At 38.3% G+C, this 20,158-nt stretch overlaps 1 protein-coding gene across 1 annotated transcript in view; it reads left to right on the forward strand.

Moving 5' to 3' along the window:
• Positions 1–162: 162 nt before the first annotated feature.
• The window catches only part of LOC134751862 (thyroid receptor-interacting protein 11-like), an 87,783-nt gene continuing 67,787 nt past the window's right edge, over positions 163–20,158 (forward strand). Inside the window, exons 1-2 of the mRNA XM_063687378.1 lie at positions 163–479; positions 18,085–18,138. Coding sequence (XP_063543448.1) covers positions 309–479; positions 18,085–18,138 — 225 coding nt within the window. The 5' untranslated portion in view covers positions 163–308. The remainder of the gene's footprint in view (positions 480–18,084; positions 18,139–20,158) is intronic.

The raw sequence follows: 20,158 nt of genomic DNA on the forward strand, positions 1-20,158 counted from the left end.
TAAAAATGAGTATTGTTTCCCTCCCCTAAATAGATATTATCCAGATATTTGTTTGTTTGTAAATGATATAAAAAATGACTGAAATTGCCGGAATATTCGAGTTATAAATTCAGTACGAGTTACGTCATGCGCATAAAGGAATGATTGCATTACGAAACGTCAAATCGCGACTTGTTTTGCCAACTAGACATAGTCCTGTCACAGTTGCAAAATAATGCAATTTTCATACTGTTTACTCAGATTTAATCTTTACAACTTAACTTAAAATCGTTCTCAGTGATATGTGACGTCGGTAAGAGAAATTAAATATGTCGTGGCTCAATTTAAACCAGAGTTTGAACAGTTTGAAAGGGCAGATTACGAACTTTGCTTCTGAGGTGTTATCTGAAGTGCCTGGACAGGATACTGAGGGTAATGCAGCTGCGACCGAGACTTCTGTAAAGGAACTTGAGGAGAAATGCCACAACCAGGAGCTCGAGGTAAGTTTTCGATGTATAAATATACATAATATAGATGTACTTGACAGATGGTGGTTAGGTTATGTTTAGTTTTTCGTTAGAGATATTTCAGGCAATATCTCTTGATTAGATTGAAGGTCATGCAATAATTATGTTTTTATCCTTCTTATAACAGTTTTAACAACCATGTGCATGTAGAAAATGCGTATATTAGTGGTTTAAATTGGTTATATTAGATTGTTTATGCAAACATATTTCATATTTTTTATTGTTTAGATTAACACCTCAGTGAGTTGTTCAAATTGCTCCATTATGCATGGTGGAGATATGGACTGTCAAATCACATACATTTTAAATGAAATGTTGAAATTTGTTTAGCTATTTTATACTTAGGAGAAGTAATGAAGACAGGGTATTTAGGCAGCTTTATATATGACACACTAAGTTAATATATATTTTTAAATGCTCTAAAAATCAGGGTTGGGAAAACTATCTATTGTAGGGAACCCTAACTTTGCTATTGGTACATCACACGAATTTGAAGATTTTTCCCCCCTCCTTGTCACACCTGGACACATTTGGCTAACCCCTCCCCCCCTCCCTGGTGTGACGTCACATATTTGACAATTTTTTTTAACAAAATTGACAATTTCAATTAGTTTTTATTATTTAATCAAAAAATATATTTTTTTTGACAAAAGCAATGTTAGGAACATATAACATGAAGCCGATTAGGAATAAAAATACACCCATAAACACTATACTTGCAGAAACTAGTTATTTAACTGTTAACAGTAAATAAAAAAAACAAAATCATTTTCGGTTACAGCTGCAGTGACGTCACAAAGTTTGTGATTCCCCCCTCCCCATAAACGTGTGACGTAATTAATTTTGCTACCTTTATTTACCAACGTATAATTTCGCGATTGACCCGATTGTACAAAAAAAAACCGGACACGTGCGAGTCGGAGTCGCTCACCGAGGGTTCCGTTCTTTTTAGTATTTGTTGTAATAGCGGCAACAGACACACATCATCTGTGAAAACTTCAACTGTCTAGCTATCACGGTTCATGAGATACAGCCTGGTGACAGACAGATGGACAGAAGGACAGACGGACAGCGGAGTCTTAGTAATAGGGTCCTGTTTTTACCCTTTGGGTACGGAACCCTAATAATATGTATTTTTATCAAATATTTTGTTTTATGTTTTTTGAGTAGTCACACTACTACACTCATGGACAAATGTAGAGGCTTACAAAAAAAAGTTAAATTTGTCCATGAGTATACAATGTAATTATAAACTGAATTAGATGTCATATTTTAAAGATAAAGTGACAAAGTCCTCTGTCTGTCGTGTTCTCACTCGTGTTACTCAAGCCCACTGTGTACATTTGGAATATAATCTGGGCCCTTTTAATTTAACCCACAATCGGGCGCAATCTGTATTGTAAGGCAAGAATGATCTATAGCATGATTTTTTTGTGTTTTTTTCTTATGTATAGGAATAGGTGTATTAGGAGTATGTCTGTCTGTCACCAGGCTGTATCTCATGAACCGTGATAGACAGTTGAAATTTTCACGGATGCTGTATTTCTGTTGCCGCTATAACAACAAATACTAAAAACAGAATAAAATAAAGATTTAAGTGGGGTTCCCATACAACAAACATGATTTATTTTGCATTTTTTTTGCGCAATGGTACGGAACCCTTCGTGCGCGAGTCCGGCTCGCGCTTGGCCTGTTATTTTTAATTTTTTTGTATGTTATTTCTACTTAGAATCAAAATCAGGAATTTTTATGTTATTTCAACTGTGGTTACTCATAGAAGTCATAGAGGTACGTCTGAATGTCTGCCAAATTAAACCAGGTTGACAGTACTGGCTTCCCTCGAATGCATTCCCCAAATGCATTGCATTTCGAATGATTTGCATTGGGGTGTATTTCTACTCAGAAACACGAGCTTTTTCGATCGCAATCGGTGAAAAAATTCTCCCAAAATTTCCATACCTTTTTCGATCCTTTCATTCCATTACCGTCATACAAAGTCTATAGAATTAAAACTATGGAACTCTAGCCATGGTAACCTTATCTATGGTATGTATAAAAAATCCAATAATTCACAATCAACCTCACCCCTTTATAGACTATGACAGGGGTTCCCAAACTGCGCCAAGCCGGGGCTGCTGGGGGGCGCCATGGTGGAGTGAAGTGTACTCGATCCCATGGCGCTCTCGCAAACGGCAAAGAGGGTGAAACGCCGGAGTGGGTTAGTGGGTAGGGCAAAGTTCTCGCTCCACTCTCGCCAGTTGAGAGGGGACAGGAGCGGCGAGTCCCACACACCCCCCCCATCAATGGCCTTCCCGCGGCCGGGGGGACGGTGCGTAACAAATGCATTCGCCCACTCGTAAAAAAAGGGGTTCCCGAACTGTGCGCCGCGGCGCCCTGGGGCGACGTAGACTAGAGAGGGCGCCGTGAGGCAATCCACCTCACCATGTTACCTAGCTATTTCGAATAGGTTAGGGCGCCGCCGCCGAAATTTTAAACTTGCAAGTGCGCCGCGGACTGAAAACCTCACCTTATGTCATTGTATGTGCAAAGTTTCATTACAATCCAACATGTAGTTTTAAAAAGAGAGCGGAACTTGCTTGCTTGCTTGAATCTTAAATAATTTATGATTTATAATTTGCCGGGGACCCTTAAGGTCGATTTCGATGTGTAATGAACCCTCATGGACGTCAGCTGCTAGTGCTGCCACCCAATCACGTTTGCCTTCCCATTGAAACTTTGTCAGATGATATGTCAATATCCAAGGAAAATGGGGACTATTATATACGTTTGTTTGACGAAGCCATCCTCCTCTATCCTCTTCAAATGAAACAGACACACAGACAGTTACTGTACTAACTAACATATCGCGCCCAACTGTACTTAGCTACTCACGTAGGGTAGATAAGCTATCTCGTATCTAACTGATAACGGGCAGCTTTCGAGCTTCATGCGGGTTGGGGACTTACGAATTGACAAAATAGTACGAGTAGTTGTATGTTGCGTCTCTTTTTATTTTTAGGCTTTTCCAAGGCCGTATGAGTGTCCAAATATTTTCCAAAATACAGTGAAAATGAACTGATAAGAGAATTTCGAGAATTGTTTTTGCTAGTTGACACAAAATACATTTTAATTTTAGTTGACGTCCATAAACGATGATCTAAGCGAAAAAACCTTAAATAAAAATCCCGGGACATGTCAAAAGAGATATTTTCGAGCTAGTCTGGTAAAAACATACGTACATACACTCCTCCTTTTGATAAATGCCCAAATAACTATATGACGCGCCTAATATTTAAAGATTTCCCTCGATATAATATCTAGACTTTGATCATCAGACGTGACGATAACGGGGTCCATCTAAATAGCATAATCTTTCAAACATTCACAAACACACCAAAAATCTGATTTCGACGAATTTCGACTTTTTAGAAGTTAAAAATCGGTCGGGTAAAACCTAGTAGGATATAACCAAACGGAGCAATTAACAGGCTTTCCCCGCTGTCGAAAATAGTCGGCCAATGGTCATACACAATGTATGGACTGACGTTGTTCTGACATGGCTATTTTTACGTTACGTATACATTTGAAGTTCCCCTCCCTTGCAAAAATTGTTTGCAAGGTTTGCAGAGATGGCGCCATCATAGCTTGCCCCGGTTTCTATGAGATTTGGCTTAAAAGGCTGGCATCCAGGGCATTAAAAAAAACAAAAGTTTGACACAATTCTAGGGTTTGACAGGGCAAGCTATGCTGGCGCCATCTGCTAATTATTTCTTCTCTTACCGCACAGACTATCTATACCCAGCTACGTTTATATGTATAAATTGGATCTCTATTGTTTCCCATATAGTTTTAAGTCATAACATATTGTTTGTCCACATTTTCGTTAGTCAAAATTTGTTTTTTCTCAGAAACGCGTAACTTTTCAGGATTGCCATAAAACAAACCTAACCTAACCTATCTATAGGATATCCTGAGGAAAATCCTGAAAAGTTAACGGTTTCAGAATTGTGACATGACTAATGATCTGTGCTAATGATAATATGACAATCATTACATTATGACTTTCAATAATTATGTCAAACAAGGGGACCCCGTATAAATTATATACCTCTACCCCGTCCTAATACAAAGTGAAAAAACTTGCGTCAAAACCTCAAAACGCACTGTCTCTACCACTGACGTATTCCAGGTGCCTACTCACTTTGCAATTCAATATACCGATCGGCTGAATCCATCAATGAAAACAGGAACTATAGTTTGAAAAATAACGTTTTGCAACACTTTAAATAAGTATGTCACCCGATTCTGCGCAGTAGGTCGTATTTTAATGAAATAAAAGGCTACAAAGATTATTTTGGTAGATTATACGGGATAGATAGACTGGTCATATATACCTACGTACGCAGAAAAACATTGAAAATATACTTAGTATACGTATCAACAATGGGTCTCTATTGTTTGACATAATTATTGAAAGTCATAATGTAATGATTGTCATATTAGCATTAGTCATAATTTGGTTTTTCTCAGAAACGCGTAACTGTTCAGGATTGTCATAAAACAAACCTAACCTAACCTATCTATATGATAACCTGAGGAAAATCCTGAAAAGTTAATGAGTTCAGAATTATGACTAATGATAATATGGCAAGCATTACATTATGACTTTCAATAATTATGTCAAATAAAGGGACCCCATCGACAATTAGAGTTTTCCAAAATTGGTTGAGTAGTAATCATTATTATTATTTAATTGTACACGATGGTAACAATAGGGGATATCACTGCAAAGTTCTGCCACCAGAGTGCAGCACTAGCCTTTTCAGTAAACCATAGTGTCATAGAGTAACTTATACATACTGTACCTTTAACAGGTTTTTGACAAGTTTTCAGAGATAATAAAATATGACATGACATTGATGCATCAAGGCGGTTTGTTTACAGAGGACCTACCGGGAAACGCGAATAAATTTCGCTATCTGCCTCTTTATCGCTCGAATATTCACGAGTGACAGAGATATTATATAACGAAATTTCGATTTTCTTGTTTCGCGATAGACCCTCAGTGTGTGGTAGCGCCACCTACGCAGAGTTTCGGATAATATTCCTTTTTAGTACATTGTGTATTAAGGGCAGTAAACAAGAATTTACGAAAGAGTGTGAATTGAAGCCCGAAGCCGAAGGCGAAGGCTTAATTAACCCGAGTTCGTAATTCCTGTCCCGGACGTGGCACCCACAATGTTTTTCATTCATCATCATATACTTAAGAGTAAGTCTCTTGTCGGTGGAGCAATTTCCATGTTTCGCGGTCCTCTGCCTTCTCTTTGACAGCCTGATACGACACGACGTTGAGTTTTTCCTTTATTTGATGCATGTACGCTCTCCTTGGTCTTCCCTCCTTCCTCTTTGCTTCAACTTTCCCTTCTATGATGTTTTTGATAAATTCGTCGTGTCGTATCAGGTGCCCAAGCATCTTTCCTCTTCTATTATCTATAGTTCTTAACAAAGTCCTCTTTTCTCCTACTATACGTAAAACCTCTTCGTTGGTTTTTTTTTTCAGTCCAACTGATCTTTGCCATTCGACGCCAGCACCACATTTCATTATAATTGTGAAAAAAAGGGATATAAATCAAACGTCTGCCTGATTTCATTAGGATTTACGGACCGCAACGCCTAGCAAGTGTAATGAAAAAATAAATTACAGCCCTAGATCGAATCTTAGGATTTACGGACCATCGCCTACGTGTAATGACACCTTTTACGAGCAATTGTGATGAATTCATTCATTCACATTCGTCAGTGCCAAACTGCCAAAATTTTATATTGGACATTTCATCACGTTAGTATTGACAACCAAATTAACTTGAACCCTAAATGGCTTAACAATTAAAGTCCGTGACTGTACAAAGGCGAAATTAGTAGCTGGTAGCTGTGGCTATTACCAGTTTGGCACTGACATAAAACGCTATCGAGAAGGTTACTTACTTTCTTTTCTATGCATCTCGCTCGGACTCGCATATTAGTGTGGTAGTGGTAGACGTTACCGTATATGTCAGTTTTGACACTGTCAGTGACTCATGGCACGGGTATAACGGGTATATGAGACTTGGAAAACAAGGCGTCCCGTTCATCCCAAATTGATCGATTTGTCCTAAGCTTTTGCGACCTTTACCAGGCGTGGCTCACTCCACGATTTCGTCGCGTCGCTACAAGTACATGCGGCCCATACCAGTTTTGGTGTCTAGCCATAGTAGTTGCCGCACACCGCTATAGAACGGACGCCTGCTCGCGCTTGCGCCACATAGCGGTCATATCTGTCGTAATACATGCGTTTTGTTAGAGAGTGAACCTTCTGTACCTAGTACTAATATTTATTCTGTGCCTTTAGCACTGGCATCTTCTACCTGACGATCCCTACTCTATGGTAATTCCTAAATTTGCGATATTTGTCAATGGACAGATCTGCGATTCTAATCTCCAATATAAAAATCAGGTGTCATCTTTTATTCATGTTCGCACTATTATTTTTTTGCGCAGCGGACAACGCCCAATGGATATTAATTCGTTTTCTTTTGTTTTTACTTCAGCAGGGGCCCATTTCTCGAACAGGTCGTGGACTGATAATATTAGTCTAATAACTAATATTATCAGTCCACGACCTGTCAAATCGTATGGGTTACCATAGCAACACACTAATAATATTAGACTAATATCGTTCGAGAAACGGGCCCCAGGTCTAACAAGCGTACGAGTATGTTTCAGTTCTTTATTTGCTTTCATAAGATACAAGTACCATGCAAAATGAGGGCTAACGCGTATGAATTCGCCGCTAGGGGCGCTAGTGTAGATGGTGGTCTTTTCCATAGTTCGAAATGTCAAATGTCACTTGTCACTTCAATGACTGACAGCTGTTCTTTAGTCTTTTGGACCACCATCAACAGAGGCGCCAACTGGTGAGCAAAAAAACAATAGCCCTCATTGTATACAATAAAATAAACTTAGCCTAAATCATACATCAAGGTTGCTACTAGAATATAAAAATTGCATTTTCCCCTCACTAGCTCGGAAAGCCGTCTTTTATCCTTTAAATTGAAATTGAAATTGAAATTGAAAATCTTTATTTCAGGTCTGTCGGCCCATATTTTGTTAGTAAAACAAGCGGGGGAAAACTCATTTTATCCACTAGTGGGGAAAGTAATTTGACCTTGGATGGAGCGTGTTTAGGTGGCTTTTGACAGATAACAAAACGTAAAACGCTCATAATAATGGTTCGTTCGATATTAATAATGATTAAATAAATGGTTTGAGAATTTAATAAAAAATACCAAATTTAGCTTTATTTAATGATTTTAAGTCATAAACCTTAAATTCCATAAGGAACATTTGTTTTTTTTTAATGATGTTGAATGTAATTCTGAACGTACAAGTTGAGTCAATGCAATTTCAAAACGCATCGTCAGAAATGTCAACATTGTCAACAAAAATTTTCTCACCGACTCCGACACGTAAAAATACACAACTTCCAGTTTTCTGTTATAATATCGTATTATCGTAAAAAAATGAGTGATTCCAGTGATGAATATGATCTAACGCCTGTGGATGTTGCACTTTCCTCGCTATAGTGAGGGGAAAAATTTTGTGTTACACACGGGTGCAAAGTTGTATTTTACTTCTCGTGTGTTTAAACACTCGCTGGTAAAATACAACTTTGCACCCTTGTATAACAATAGTAGATTGTGTCACAAGGGAGCAAAATGACATATTTACGGCGAGAGCGTACAATTGAATCCTAGACAGAGATTGAGGAGTAGCGCGCTGAGTGAGTGGTTCGTTTTGAGGTTATATTCCCATAAATAAAACAACTTTCCTTATTTACTAATCAGGTGGTGGAATATTTTAATATAGGCGTTTAGATGGATGGTAACGAGAAGGAGAAGCCTCCAGATGAGGCTGATGATAATGACATGAACTGGGAGAACGTCTCACGTAAGCGTAACTTAGATTTATCACCGACCAAGCTGGAGCCTTCCCCTAAAAAAATTGTAATTTACACGACAGAGGCCGACAAGCAGTCGGGTAATACAAATAATACAGTCGAGCCTAATAATAGTCATGTGGTCGAATTAAATAAAAATAATCCAATGGAGGTAAGTCAAAATACTACAGTCGATTTAAACAAAAACAATCCAGTCGAGTTCAACCCACATTTATACAAACACCCCAGTCTGGACAGCAAATACCGAGAGTACAATGCCGAAGATGGTGGACCATTTATAGTTCACGTCTCTAGAGAGTCTGTACCATCTTCCAATGCTTCCCTAAAACCCATCAATGTAGGCCTTTTGCTTACTCAAGCAAAGGTTAACAACATCCAAAAAGAAGGTGGTATTAAGTCAGTAGGTCGCAACAGAGTAGCAGTTACTTTCACCACAGCAGCTGATGCAAATAGCCTCTTAAAGCACCCGCTACTAGCCCAAAATAAGTTTATAGCTGATATTCCCTCATACCATGTATCGCGTATGGGAGTTATACGGGGAGTTCCTTCGGATTGGACTATGGAGGATTTAGTCAACGGTACAAACCTCAAAGAAGGCAAAGGAAAAATCCTTAAGGCTCGCCGTCTGCAGCGGAAAGTGACAAAAGATGATGGATCCCCATCCTGGGCACCAACCCAGTCGGTGGTGGTTACCTTTGAAGGACAATCCTTACCGTCAAAAATTAGGTTCGGACGCCTTACGCCTTAGGTTCGGACATATTCAAACACAGTGCCGGTCTGATGCTAGATGTTATAAGTGTGCACAAAAACACCCCGGTGATGGATGCAATGTAGCTCCAGAACATGTGACGTGTATATTCTGTTCAGGCAGACACTTTGCTACAGACAAAGTATGCAATGAATATGGTCGACAAAAGTCCATTAAACTTGCCATGTCTGAGCAGAATGTCTCATACGCAGAAGCAGCAATACAGTTCTCAGCGGTTCGTAAGCCATATTCAGATGTAGCAAGAATCATGTTTGAACAGGTTACAGACTCTTCCCGATCTTCACAGCCCCCATGCGACCCTAATACTTTCAGGCCATCTCCTTCTCCTCCGCCCACCACTTCATATCGTAAAACCGTATATCGAGCGCCCCGAACGAGGGTCTCTCTCTCTCCGGGTTATGATAGAGAAGCCCACAACAATATTGTCCGAACTCCCCCACCTCAACTCCCCAATGGCCAAGCTCTGAATAGTTCTTACAATAGAATCACCCACAATGAAGACCTAATGGAGCTCTGTTTAAAATTTTTAACAAACATAATCGCTAAGTGGAGCGATTGCCTACCGAACGACGTTGCGCCCTTAATGATCACACTCGCTGAAAGACTTACATTTCACAACAACGGCCCCCCCGGTCACATTTCTACAATGGAATAGCCGAAGCATTGTCCCAAAAAAACCTGACCTTATTCAGCTCATCAACACCTATGCTGTGTCTGTTGCGGCTATTTCGGAGACGTGGTTACGTCCCGGCACTCTTCTCAGAGTGCCGGGCTTCTCATGTCTCCGGGAGGACCGTAATGATGGACACGCCGGATGTGCGTTGTTGATCAAGCGCAGTTACCCTTTCTCCCAAATTCATATCCCCCCTCACTCGGATGGGATTAATGCCGTAGCTGCCAGGGTTATGGGCATTAATTTCATCTCTATATATATCCCCCATCCTGAAGTAGTTAATATGCATGAATTACAATCTATTCTCAAATCGATTCCACCTCCTCTTATGATTTTAGGGGACTTTAATTGTCACAATATGTCCTGGGGGTCATACCATTCGGATGCGTTTTCATCAGCCCTGCTGGATTTGTTCGATGAAATCAATGTAGGAGTTGTTAATGACGGAACTCCCACGCATCGGGTATACCCAGGCCAGAACCCCCAATCAGTTCCCGATTTATCTGTCTGTTCCCCGAGTTTGTCTTCTTTACTATCCTGGAGGGTATTACGCCAGTCGTTTGGCAGTGACCATTTCCCGATTATTATCACCAAGCCTTCTTCTATTCTTCCATCTCCTTCCCCCGAACCTCTTCTGAAACACAAAATTCAATCAGCAGACTGGCCCAATTATGCATTATTTATAGAGGAAAATATGAAAGAGTGGGACACGAGCGAAATAAGTCAGGATGAAAAATATATAAAATTTAAAAATGTGTTAATAGAGTCCGCCGATAAATATATACCAAAAAAGAAACCTGCTAAACTCAAAATCCCATCACCCCCGTGGTGGAACGCAGACTGTACGGCAGCCGTTAAAAAAAGAGATGCCGCTGAGCAGGATTTCAACAATACAGGAAATTTGGAAGACTACATTTCTTTCAAAAAAATCTCGGCCCGTACAAAACGCTTCCTAGCAAAGGCAAAAAAGAGGGGATGGAAGGGGTTCTGCGAGAATTTATCTCCTAGAACCCCTACATCACTTATATGGCGGAATATAAGGAGGTTCAGGGGTTCGTTTAATCCAGAATCTATGGCCACCACAGATTCTTCCTGGCTGTCAGACTTTGCAGATAAACTTGCCCCGCCAACTGTCCCTGAAGCATCCTGTTTGTTACTTCCCCCGCTGCCAGGCACCGGGAGCTCTCTAGACATGCCTTTCTCATTCTCAGAGCTTAGTCTAGTGCTTAGTGGATTGAGAGATACTACACCGGGAGAGGATGGCATACCATACTGTTTCCTATCTAAGTTAAATACATCCTCACAGGAGTACCTGCTTGGTATTCTAAACCATGCCTTTGGCACGGGAGAGATCCCTGTTGACTGGAAGACCCAAGTCATTATTCCAATCCTAAAACCGTCTAAAAACCCAGACGAGGCTAGCTCATATCGCCCGATTGCCCTGTCCGCGACAATGGGAAAGATACTGGAACATCTGGTTAAAAACAGACTCGAATGGTTTGTGGAAAACAAAGGTATTCTAGCTGACACGCAGTTTGGCTTCCGAAAGGGCCGTAGTACAATGGACAGTTTAAACATTTTAGCAACTGATATCCGACTAAGCTTTTCGAAAAACGAATATCTTCTGGGATGTTTCCTAGATATCTCTGCGGCCTACGACAATGTCCTTCTTCCGGTGCTCAGGGCAAAAATGCTTCATCTGAGCATTCCCGCGAAGATTGTACATATTGTCACCAACTTATTCATGGGTAGGTCAATTAAAATTAGAAATGGTAATTCCTATTACCCGCCTCGGACTTTGTGGCGAGGTCTCCCGCAAGGATCTGTACTCAGCCCCCTGCTTTACAGTATCTACACCTACGACTTGGAATAATCTGTCCTTTCCTTCTGTAATGTCTTGCAGTATGCTGATGATCTGGTCTTATACACCTCAGCAAACTCAATGGACAAAGCCACTGCTAGTCTGAATACAGCGCTGGGTTACCTCAAAGATTGGCTTGATGAACATGGTCTTACCCTATCGCCAACAAAAAGTTGTTTAGTGACTTTCAGTCGCAGAAGGATCATGCCTCCTGCAGATGTCCGTTATGGTGGTGTCATGATACCAAGTAAAGAGTCAGTAAAATTTCTAGGTGTTATTTTAGACCACAAAATGTCGGCCTCCTCACATCACAAATATGTACTGAGTAAATGTGAAAAAAATATTAATATTCTGCGAGCATTATCAGGTGTTTGGTGGGGCTCTCACCCTTATTGCCAGAAGCTACTATACAATGCCATCATACGCAGCCATATAGACTATGGGTCATTTCTAATGGAACCTTGCAATAAGGATGGCCTAGATAAATTAGACCTCATACAGGCAAAATGTTTAAGGATCATACTGGGTGCTATGCTTCCTTCTCCCAAAAATGGCATGCAGGTAGAAGCTGTTGAACCTCCTTTGTCTCTCCGCAGACAATATCTTGCCGACAGGTTCTTGATCAAAGCCAGCTCTTACAACAACCACTTGTTGCTTCCACGCTTGCGGGCACTGGCACTGGAGGTCACTGAAAACCGATATTGGACATATAAAGCCTTTCCAAGAATAATAATGTCTTTTTCAAAACTGTCTAATATTAACCCCAGTCTATATAAATCCGGCGCTAACCCTTTATTTGAGGTGGCATTTGAGACCTTAATATATTCACCTAAAGTTCTATTAGATATAGGAATTTTCAAAAATGATCCAGGAGCAAACAACAAGTTCAATAAATTTTTAGATAAATGGCAAGATTACTTACCGGTTTTTACTGACGCTTCAAAGGTGGATCCTACAAAATGTGTGGGAGCAGCGGTGTGGATTCCTCGGTACAATATTGCCCTCCCATTTAAATGTCCTCCTCAAGCATCCATTTTCACAGGCGAGGCAGTTGCTATTCTTGAGGCTGTCAAATATGCAGAGACCCACAATATTAAAAACACCATTATCATCTCTGATAGTAGGAGTTGCCTGCAGGCTATTGTAGGCAACCAATTCAAATTCAAAGCAAAATTTCCATTGATTCTCGAAATCAAAGCTTTGCTACGTAGGTGTGAATCAAGGGGCCTACATATTGTTCTCGGGTGGGTTCCAAGCCACTGTGGTATTAACGGCAATGAGATGGCTGATATGTGGGCAAAACGAGCGATTGACATCGGATCAATGAAGCAGGAAATTTACGGTAATGACCTATTGAGTTGTGCGCTATCCAATATGTTTAATACATGGCAGAAGCAATGGGATACCTCTAGAATACAGACAGGTAAACATTATGGCTGTGTACAACCTCGAATTACTCGAAAACCGTGGTTCTATCGTTTTCGTACTTCTCCGAAATGGGTAATATCGACCATTTGTCGTTTACGCTTAGGTAAAGTATGTACTCCGTTATTTCTGGCTATGATTGGTGTCCGTGCGAACTCATTGTGTGAATGCGGGTTGGATGAGGGTAACTTGGACCACATCTTCTTTGCTTGTTCAGGGTGTAGTTATTCACTGTACGATGTATTACCCGAAAATGTTCCACGACCTATATGCTTTAGCTCACTGCTTTGTCACATGGATACTAGGCTTACTTCTATACTCATTAAATATTTACAAACGAACAACATTAAACTCTAAATAGCGTCTTATCTTTTATAATCTAATGCGTCTAATTATTTATGTTTTATTCTATACTTCATATTTATTTTATATATCGTTTTCTTCTCTTCCACTTCCTTCATGTTGGCACTATTAACGTTCTGTCACCCACTTCCCGCTTTTTTTCTACTAATTTTTGTATTCGTCATGTGTTTGTCTGTGATGTTCATAACAATTATTCGTTTTTAGGTCTTCCCAACCACAACCTCCCAGACTACCGAACATTCTCCTCACGTGTGAAAGTCAAAAACCGACATTGGCAAATTCACCCCGTGCAAAATTGCGGGGAGTAAAAGCCAGATAGGATAAAAAAAAAAAAAAAAAAAATTGAATCCTAAACGAAGCGAAGGATTCAAGTGTTAACGCCCAACGTGAAAATTATTTTGCTACCATGTGACACATACTGCTTTTCACATCACCTATGAGGAAATTACATACATATATTAGGTTTCAAAACATTATTATTTTAAGCAAAGATCGATACGGACAAAGTGCCAAAAATATGTATACACGACCTTAATATAAATTAAATTAAATTAAATAATCATTTATTTTCAGGCATGGCCCATAGAAGTGTATAGGTACTTACTTCTGGCACTTTGTCCGTATCGATATTTTCAGACGTGACTGTACTGACAAATTAAAAGTACCTACAGCTCATAATTATGTACCTAATATATTTTCAAAGTATTTTTTATTTTAACACCTAAATTGATACAATGAAAATCAGGTACATTATTTTTGTAGATTTTTCTGGTAACAAATTAGCTCTTACCCCTTTGAACCAAATTATCGGAAGAACACTATGAATACTGATATCACTTATATTTATTATTATAAAGTTATTGATTTAAACTAAGTATTAACAAATTTATACACAATACAAAACCGCATAATTATGCTTTGTGAAATATTTGTACAAAACTTTTTAAATTGCATAGACAAGTATGGCTGCGTTTAAGGAGACCTAAAATGTCAAAATAAAAATTAAATTATTAAACTAATGTTTTTTTACGTTTCTTTGTAAATATTACGCTAATTAATTAATTTGCTTAATTAAAATATGCTATTAATTAATTTAAAATACGCTAATTACATTTATTGTTTACAATTACAACAAAATATTATTTGAATTAGAAAAATTGTATGCACGTAATCGATTATAAAGAAATTGTAATCGATTATATGCATACTAATTTCATATGTCTTTGTGTCAATATTTCATACTGGCAACAAAATGTCCTTGAACAGAAAAGTGCCACTTTCATCCCACCTAGCAGGGAAGAAAAGTTCCCTTTTCGAATAGGTGATGTGAAAATAATTATTATTTCACTCACTGCTTTTTGAGTCTCTTAGCTACGCTCTATATTCTACATTTGGAGTAATAACACACTGTACAGTTTGGCAAAAAAGAGTAGAAATTAAAAAGTGGCAACACTGTAGTGTCGTCCCGTTTTTCTTAGATTGATTTGAAAGGGACGACACTACAGTGTTGACACTTTTTAATTTCTACTCTTTTTTGCCAGACTGTACGTCCTTTAATCCTTTTATCATTACTGCTTTTCGTCACTTTTTCCGGATAAAATAATCTCTTACAGAAATAATTTTGAAAAATTTAATCTGCTAATATCATTTTCCGAAAGGCAAACATTCGGGAGTGCGGATATATAATATTATATATCATTGATCTATTTATTTATACGTTAAGCTAAATATTAATAGTAAAGATTTTTATCTGTAAACAACACCCGTACAAAATATACAGAAAGCTATTTGTCAACGGAATAAAAAAAAACATCCAATGGCGTTCGATCGTTTTAAATTTTAAATTTGGAACGATTGAAATGCGCGCAGCCAATAGGTCAGAGCGGAATATTGGCATCGTAAAGCGTTTTGTTTGCTGTATGGTGCATTTAGGTATAAATTGTTTTCAAAGGTATAGCACCATGCATGAAATAAAGCGCCAGATAATTATTAGAAAAACATAGATAGCAGTAAACACAAGTTCTATTTAATAAATCGGATAGAAACATAGACCTAGCATTACATAGACCAGCTATACGCGTGCGCCCGTAAGGGATAGACATAGATGACGTCATAAACGTGGGGATACCATATTGGTAAAAATTACCCCAATATTTGATATCACGTTGGGGCGATTACTCTGGAGGCAAAGTTAGCTTGTTTGACGGTATAAAAAATTGTTTAATAAAATGTCAATGGGCCGTCCTTTTTAGGCGTATAAACAATGAAATACCTCCTATAATTCGCGCAGGTGGTACAAAACTAAACATGTTTAGTAAATAAAACGTAAAATAAAATGTATTATGGGTTTTAATTTAAAGAAATCACAAATCGCAATCACACCAATTAATGTACACCACATTTAATCTTCACAACATTTGTTTATTTATTTTTTGGAATTAAAGTACGAAAAAACTTCGAGGTCAAAATTACCCATAAAATTATGATATTTTCATCTGGTATCCCTAACATGATTGTTATGCAGCTAAATTAAGAAGAAGTTTAAAAATGGCTGACCTCAGACTCCTACCTACCTACGTAATTTGGGCGGATAATTTTACAAATAATGTTTTGTTAATTTTCGTAAATAATTGTGATATTTTTATTGAAATCGTTTGATTCTACATTGCTTTGAGTGTAACGTAATTTTACGATGTTATTCTCACATATTGCGTTAAGAGGAAGGTGTAAAATACCGTACTTACGTGTGAAAGATTATGATCTCATATTTTTGCTCAGAGCGGCTATTACAGCCGATTACAGAACAATTCACCAGTATTTTATCAAAGTTCAAGCATTCAAAACGCTAACCATCACTATATTTCATAAGAGAAAGCACAATTTCATACAAAACAACGATAATTAAACAAGAAACGAACAAACATGACATGTCACGTACTTATTTGTTTGCCACAATCTCGGTTGTGGCAGCGGTGGAAAAGTGAAACTATGACAAGGACAAACAATAACAGCGCTTTCTCTGCTACTCCTACTGAAAGATACATAAGACTATCCCGTTCGGTCATTTTCCCCCACTCCTCATGACCGATCCAGTTATACTAGATTCATGGATAGAAATGTAAAAAGTAGGTGAGTTGACCGTGACGTCATTGTAATGTTTCATGTAATTTCCATATTAGCAAATCGTTTTGACAGTTCTAAAAAAGATGCTGGTTTGACTAGTAGGAGAATACCCTATTGTAGATTATAAGACCAAGCTATAGTTAAGCATAAGGCCAGGATTACACTTGTAAGTTTTACTTACGTAAATAGGGACAAAGCTGTTTGCTAGAATGAGATAACGATATTCATATCTCATTCTGTAGTATAGCTGTGTCCCTACTTACGTAAGTAAAACTTACAAGTGTAATCCTGGCCTTACACATACATATAAACATAAGTAGGCAAAGAGAATCATGTGGTCAATGTGGTTAGAAAATCATAAGGTTTGTAGGTATTCATTATTTTAAAGCAATTGAAGTTATAAGGTTATAACAGGTCTCTATTGTTTCCCATAAAGTTTTAAGTCATAATGTATTTTTGTCCGCATTTTCGTTAGTTATAATTTATAGGTTTTTCTGAGAAACGCGTAACTTTTCAGGATTGCCATATAACAAACCTAACCCAACTTGTCTATAGGATTTTTTTTTAATAACCTGTAGTGTCCCACTTCTGGGCAAAGGCCTCTCCCTTTGATTTCCATGACTCCCGTTGTTGAGCTGTTTCGGCCAGTTATTAGTGAAGGTGTCTAAGTCGTCCCGCCATCTCCGCCTGGGCCTGCCACGTCCGCGCTTCTTTTGCGGCATCCACTTGGTGGCTATACTAGCCCACCTATCCGGATGCATGCGGCAGACGTGACCTGCCCAGTCCCACTTCAGCCTAGCGGTCTATAGGATAACCTTAAGAAAATCCTGAAAAGAACGGTTTCAGAATTATGACTAATGATAATCTGAAAATCATTACATTATGGTTTTCAATAATTATGTCAATTCTCTGCAAGAGTTTTTATACCTTGCCAGAACCTGTTTTACTGCCGCGTTGTATATCATAGATATAGTTTTACCATAGAGTAACTTATACTAGAGCGGTACTGTCATAGTAAATTTTGTAACCCCAGTCAATTCACTGCCATCTGTCGACACACTTTAAAACTAAAAATGAAGATTTATAAAAATACAATAGAATGTATTTAAATATAGATAAATGATTTTTTTTATTTGCATTTATTATTTTTATGATTTTGACCCATGTTCTTTCACTGATATGCGTTAAAATTGTTAAATAACAAACGAAACCGTCAACGCCATCTATACGACTGTAGGCCAAAACTAGTAGCGCCCTCTGAACAAGAATCAAATTTTCTTGATTTTCGAGGCACGTTTTTTCCTTAGACTGTATCCATCTATTACGGAGTTATATCTATCTTTGGTTTTACAAACTTTTTCTTTTCAGATCGCATCTCTGAAGAGGCTTACAGCTGAATTTGAAGCCACATTGCAATCTGAGGTAAGCTAATAATTTATGTAAACTAGGATTTCTAGAACATTGTCGTATCGTATGCTTAGTTTTTAGACCTCAGTTTGACTTCTCAATCTTCTGATCTTTGTAGTCGTGCTTTTAGACTTCAAGATAAAGAGATAATGATAAAGAAAGTTCGTTATTCAAGTAGGCATGTTACAATGCGCTTACGAACGTCAAAGTTACGCCGGCTCTAACACTACACCTCTGCCCCGAGAAGATTTAAATCCCCCCTCAGTTGGAGGAGGGTACCCCAATATGGGACCGACAACAAACTCGGTGAGACACATCTTTTCAAAACAAATAATTAAAATTAATTAATTTGCATTAAGAAACCCGATGTTGCAATTCTGAAAAGTCATGCCGTTTCCCCTACAAACCCCTTGAATGTATTTTTTTCACAAATTTAATTTAAGTGATTCTATCTCTTAGCATGATTGCATTACCTAACGCAATTGATAGTCGTATTGGTGTAAATTTGAAACATATCTTTATACAGAGGATATACAAGGACATAATCATGCTTATGGTAGTACCTATAGATCACTACAGATGGCGGAGCATGCAGAGGCTTTTTTCCTGAAGTTTCTTGCGAATTCGAAATATAATTTGGTTTACAACGGGAATCGAACCTTAGACCTATTCTACACGTATGATCCACCTGAATATGTATGTGAATTGTGAACCTTCGATCGATACGTATCTAAATAAATTATGCAAACACACAACTATACATATTTATCGCTTCCTGCGCTTTGATTTGAATATTTGAATGCATTCAAAAATGCATTTTTTTTTTGGATTTTTAGTTTAATTTTAAATGAGTTGACCTCTTTGGCTTTTACCGTAATAAAATAAATTCAAAGGCTTATTGTCAGGACATCCACACGATTATGTATACTTTGTAGTGTATATTATAGGTAAAATGTAAAAAAATAAATAAAAAGAGTTTTTCGAATCTTATGTAAAGATAAAGATGGGCAAGGCAGAAGGGCAAGTGCCCCGGGCGCCATCCAAGGGGGGGCGCCAAAATGTGCAAAAGGCAGCAGCAGGGAAACTTTTGTCAGTCGTCAGGGGGCGCAAATTTGGTGACTGCCCCGGGCGCCATAGTCTCTAGCTACGCCCCTGAATGTGGGTAAATATAAATATTCATTAAGGATCATCAATTCCCATGTGAGACCCTAGGGTAGCTTTTCATGCACTGCGATAAGGTCTTTAGGTGGCATACTATTAACTAAACAAAGGGTGAACAATCTAACTAAACAATGTACAAAAGAGTGGGAGATATAAAACAAACAGATAAAAGTATTGATCGCGTATAATAGAAGTGATAACGAACGTTATAAAAGGGCTGATTGCCGGCGGTTTGGGCTTCTTTGGGTGCTGACGGACGGACAGACGGACAGGTGAGTCATAGATATAAGAAAAACAATTAAACAAAAAAGCCAACACTCAAACAAGTGAAGCGATTTGGATAAAACATATCTAAGAGCCACCGCTAAAAAACCTGCTTTCAAATGAAATAAAAACGCTTCCACATCGGTTTACCTGTTTAAGAGCTACGGGGCCTGAGACTGACACACACACTCGTCACACTTATAACAACTCTCCTTTTGCGTCGGGGGTTATAATTTTTTTATATTTATCAATGCGTTTGAGTTAGTTCTGTTTATAATTGAATAGCTTTAACTTCAAACTTAAAGGTCCCACATTGCCGCTTACCATAGGGACGAGATTTGCTTGAATAACCTGTCAAAGCGTCCTTATGGCAAGCGAAAAAGTGGGACTTTTTGCTTGGAAACGACACAAATATTTAAGCTTTTTTATCAATGGCAAATAAGTACAGTTAAGGTCTGACTGTACATACCGTGAAATTCTATAAATGATTCATACGAATTATAGAATTTATTAACCTTAGCAACAAGATTAATTATCAACTATATACATAAATAGATTCTTAATGACATTCCATCGACACTGTCAACTGTCAATTTAAACCTTATCGCAA

Source organism: Cydia strobilella, chromosome 23 (assembly GCF_947568885.1).
Source record: "Cydia strobilella chromosome 23, ilCydStro3.1, whole genome shotgun sequence".
Taxonomy (NCBI): Eukaryota; Metazoa; Arthropoda; class Insecta; order Lepidoptera; family Tortricidae; genus Cydia; species Cydia strobilella.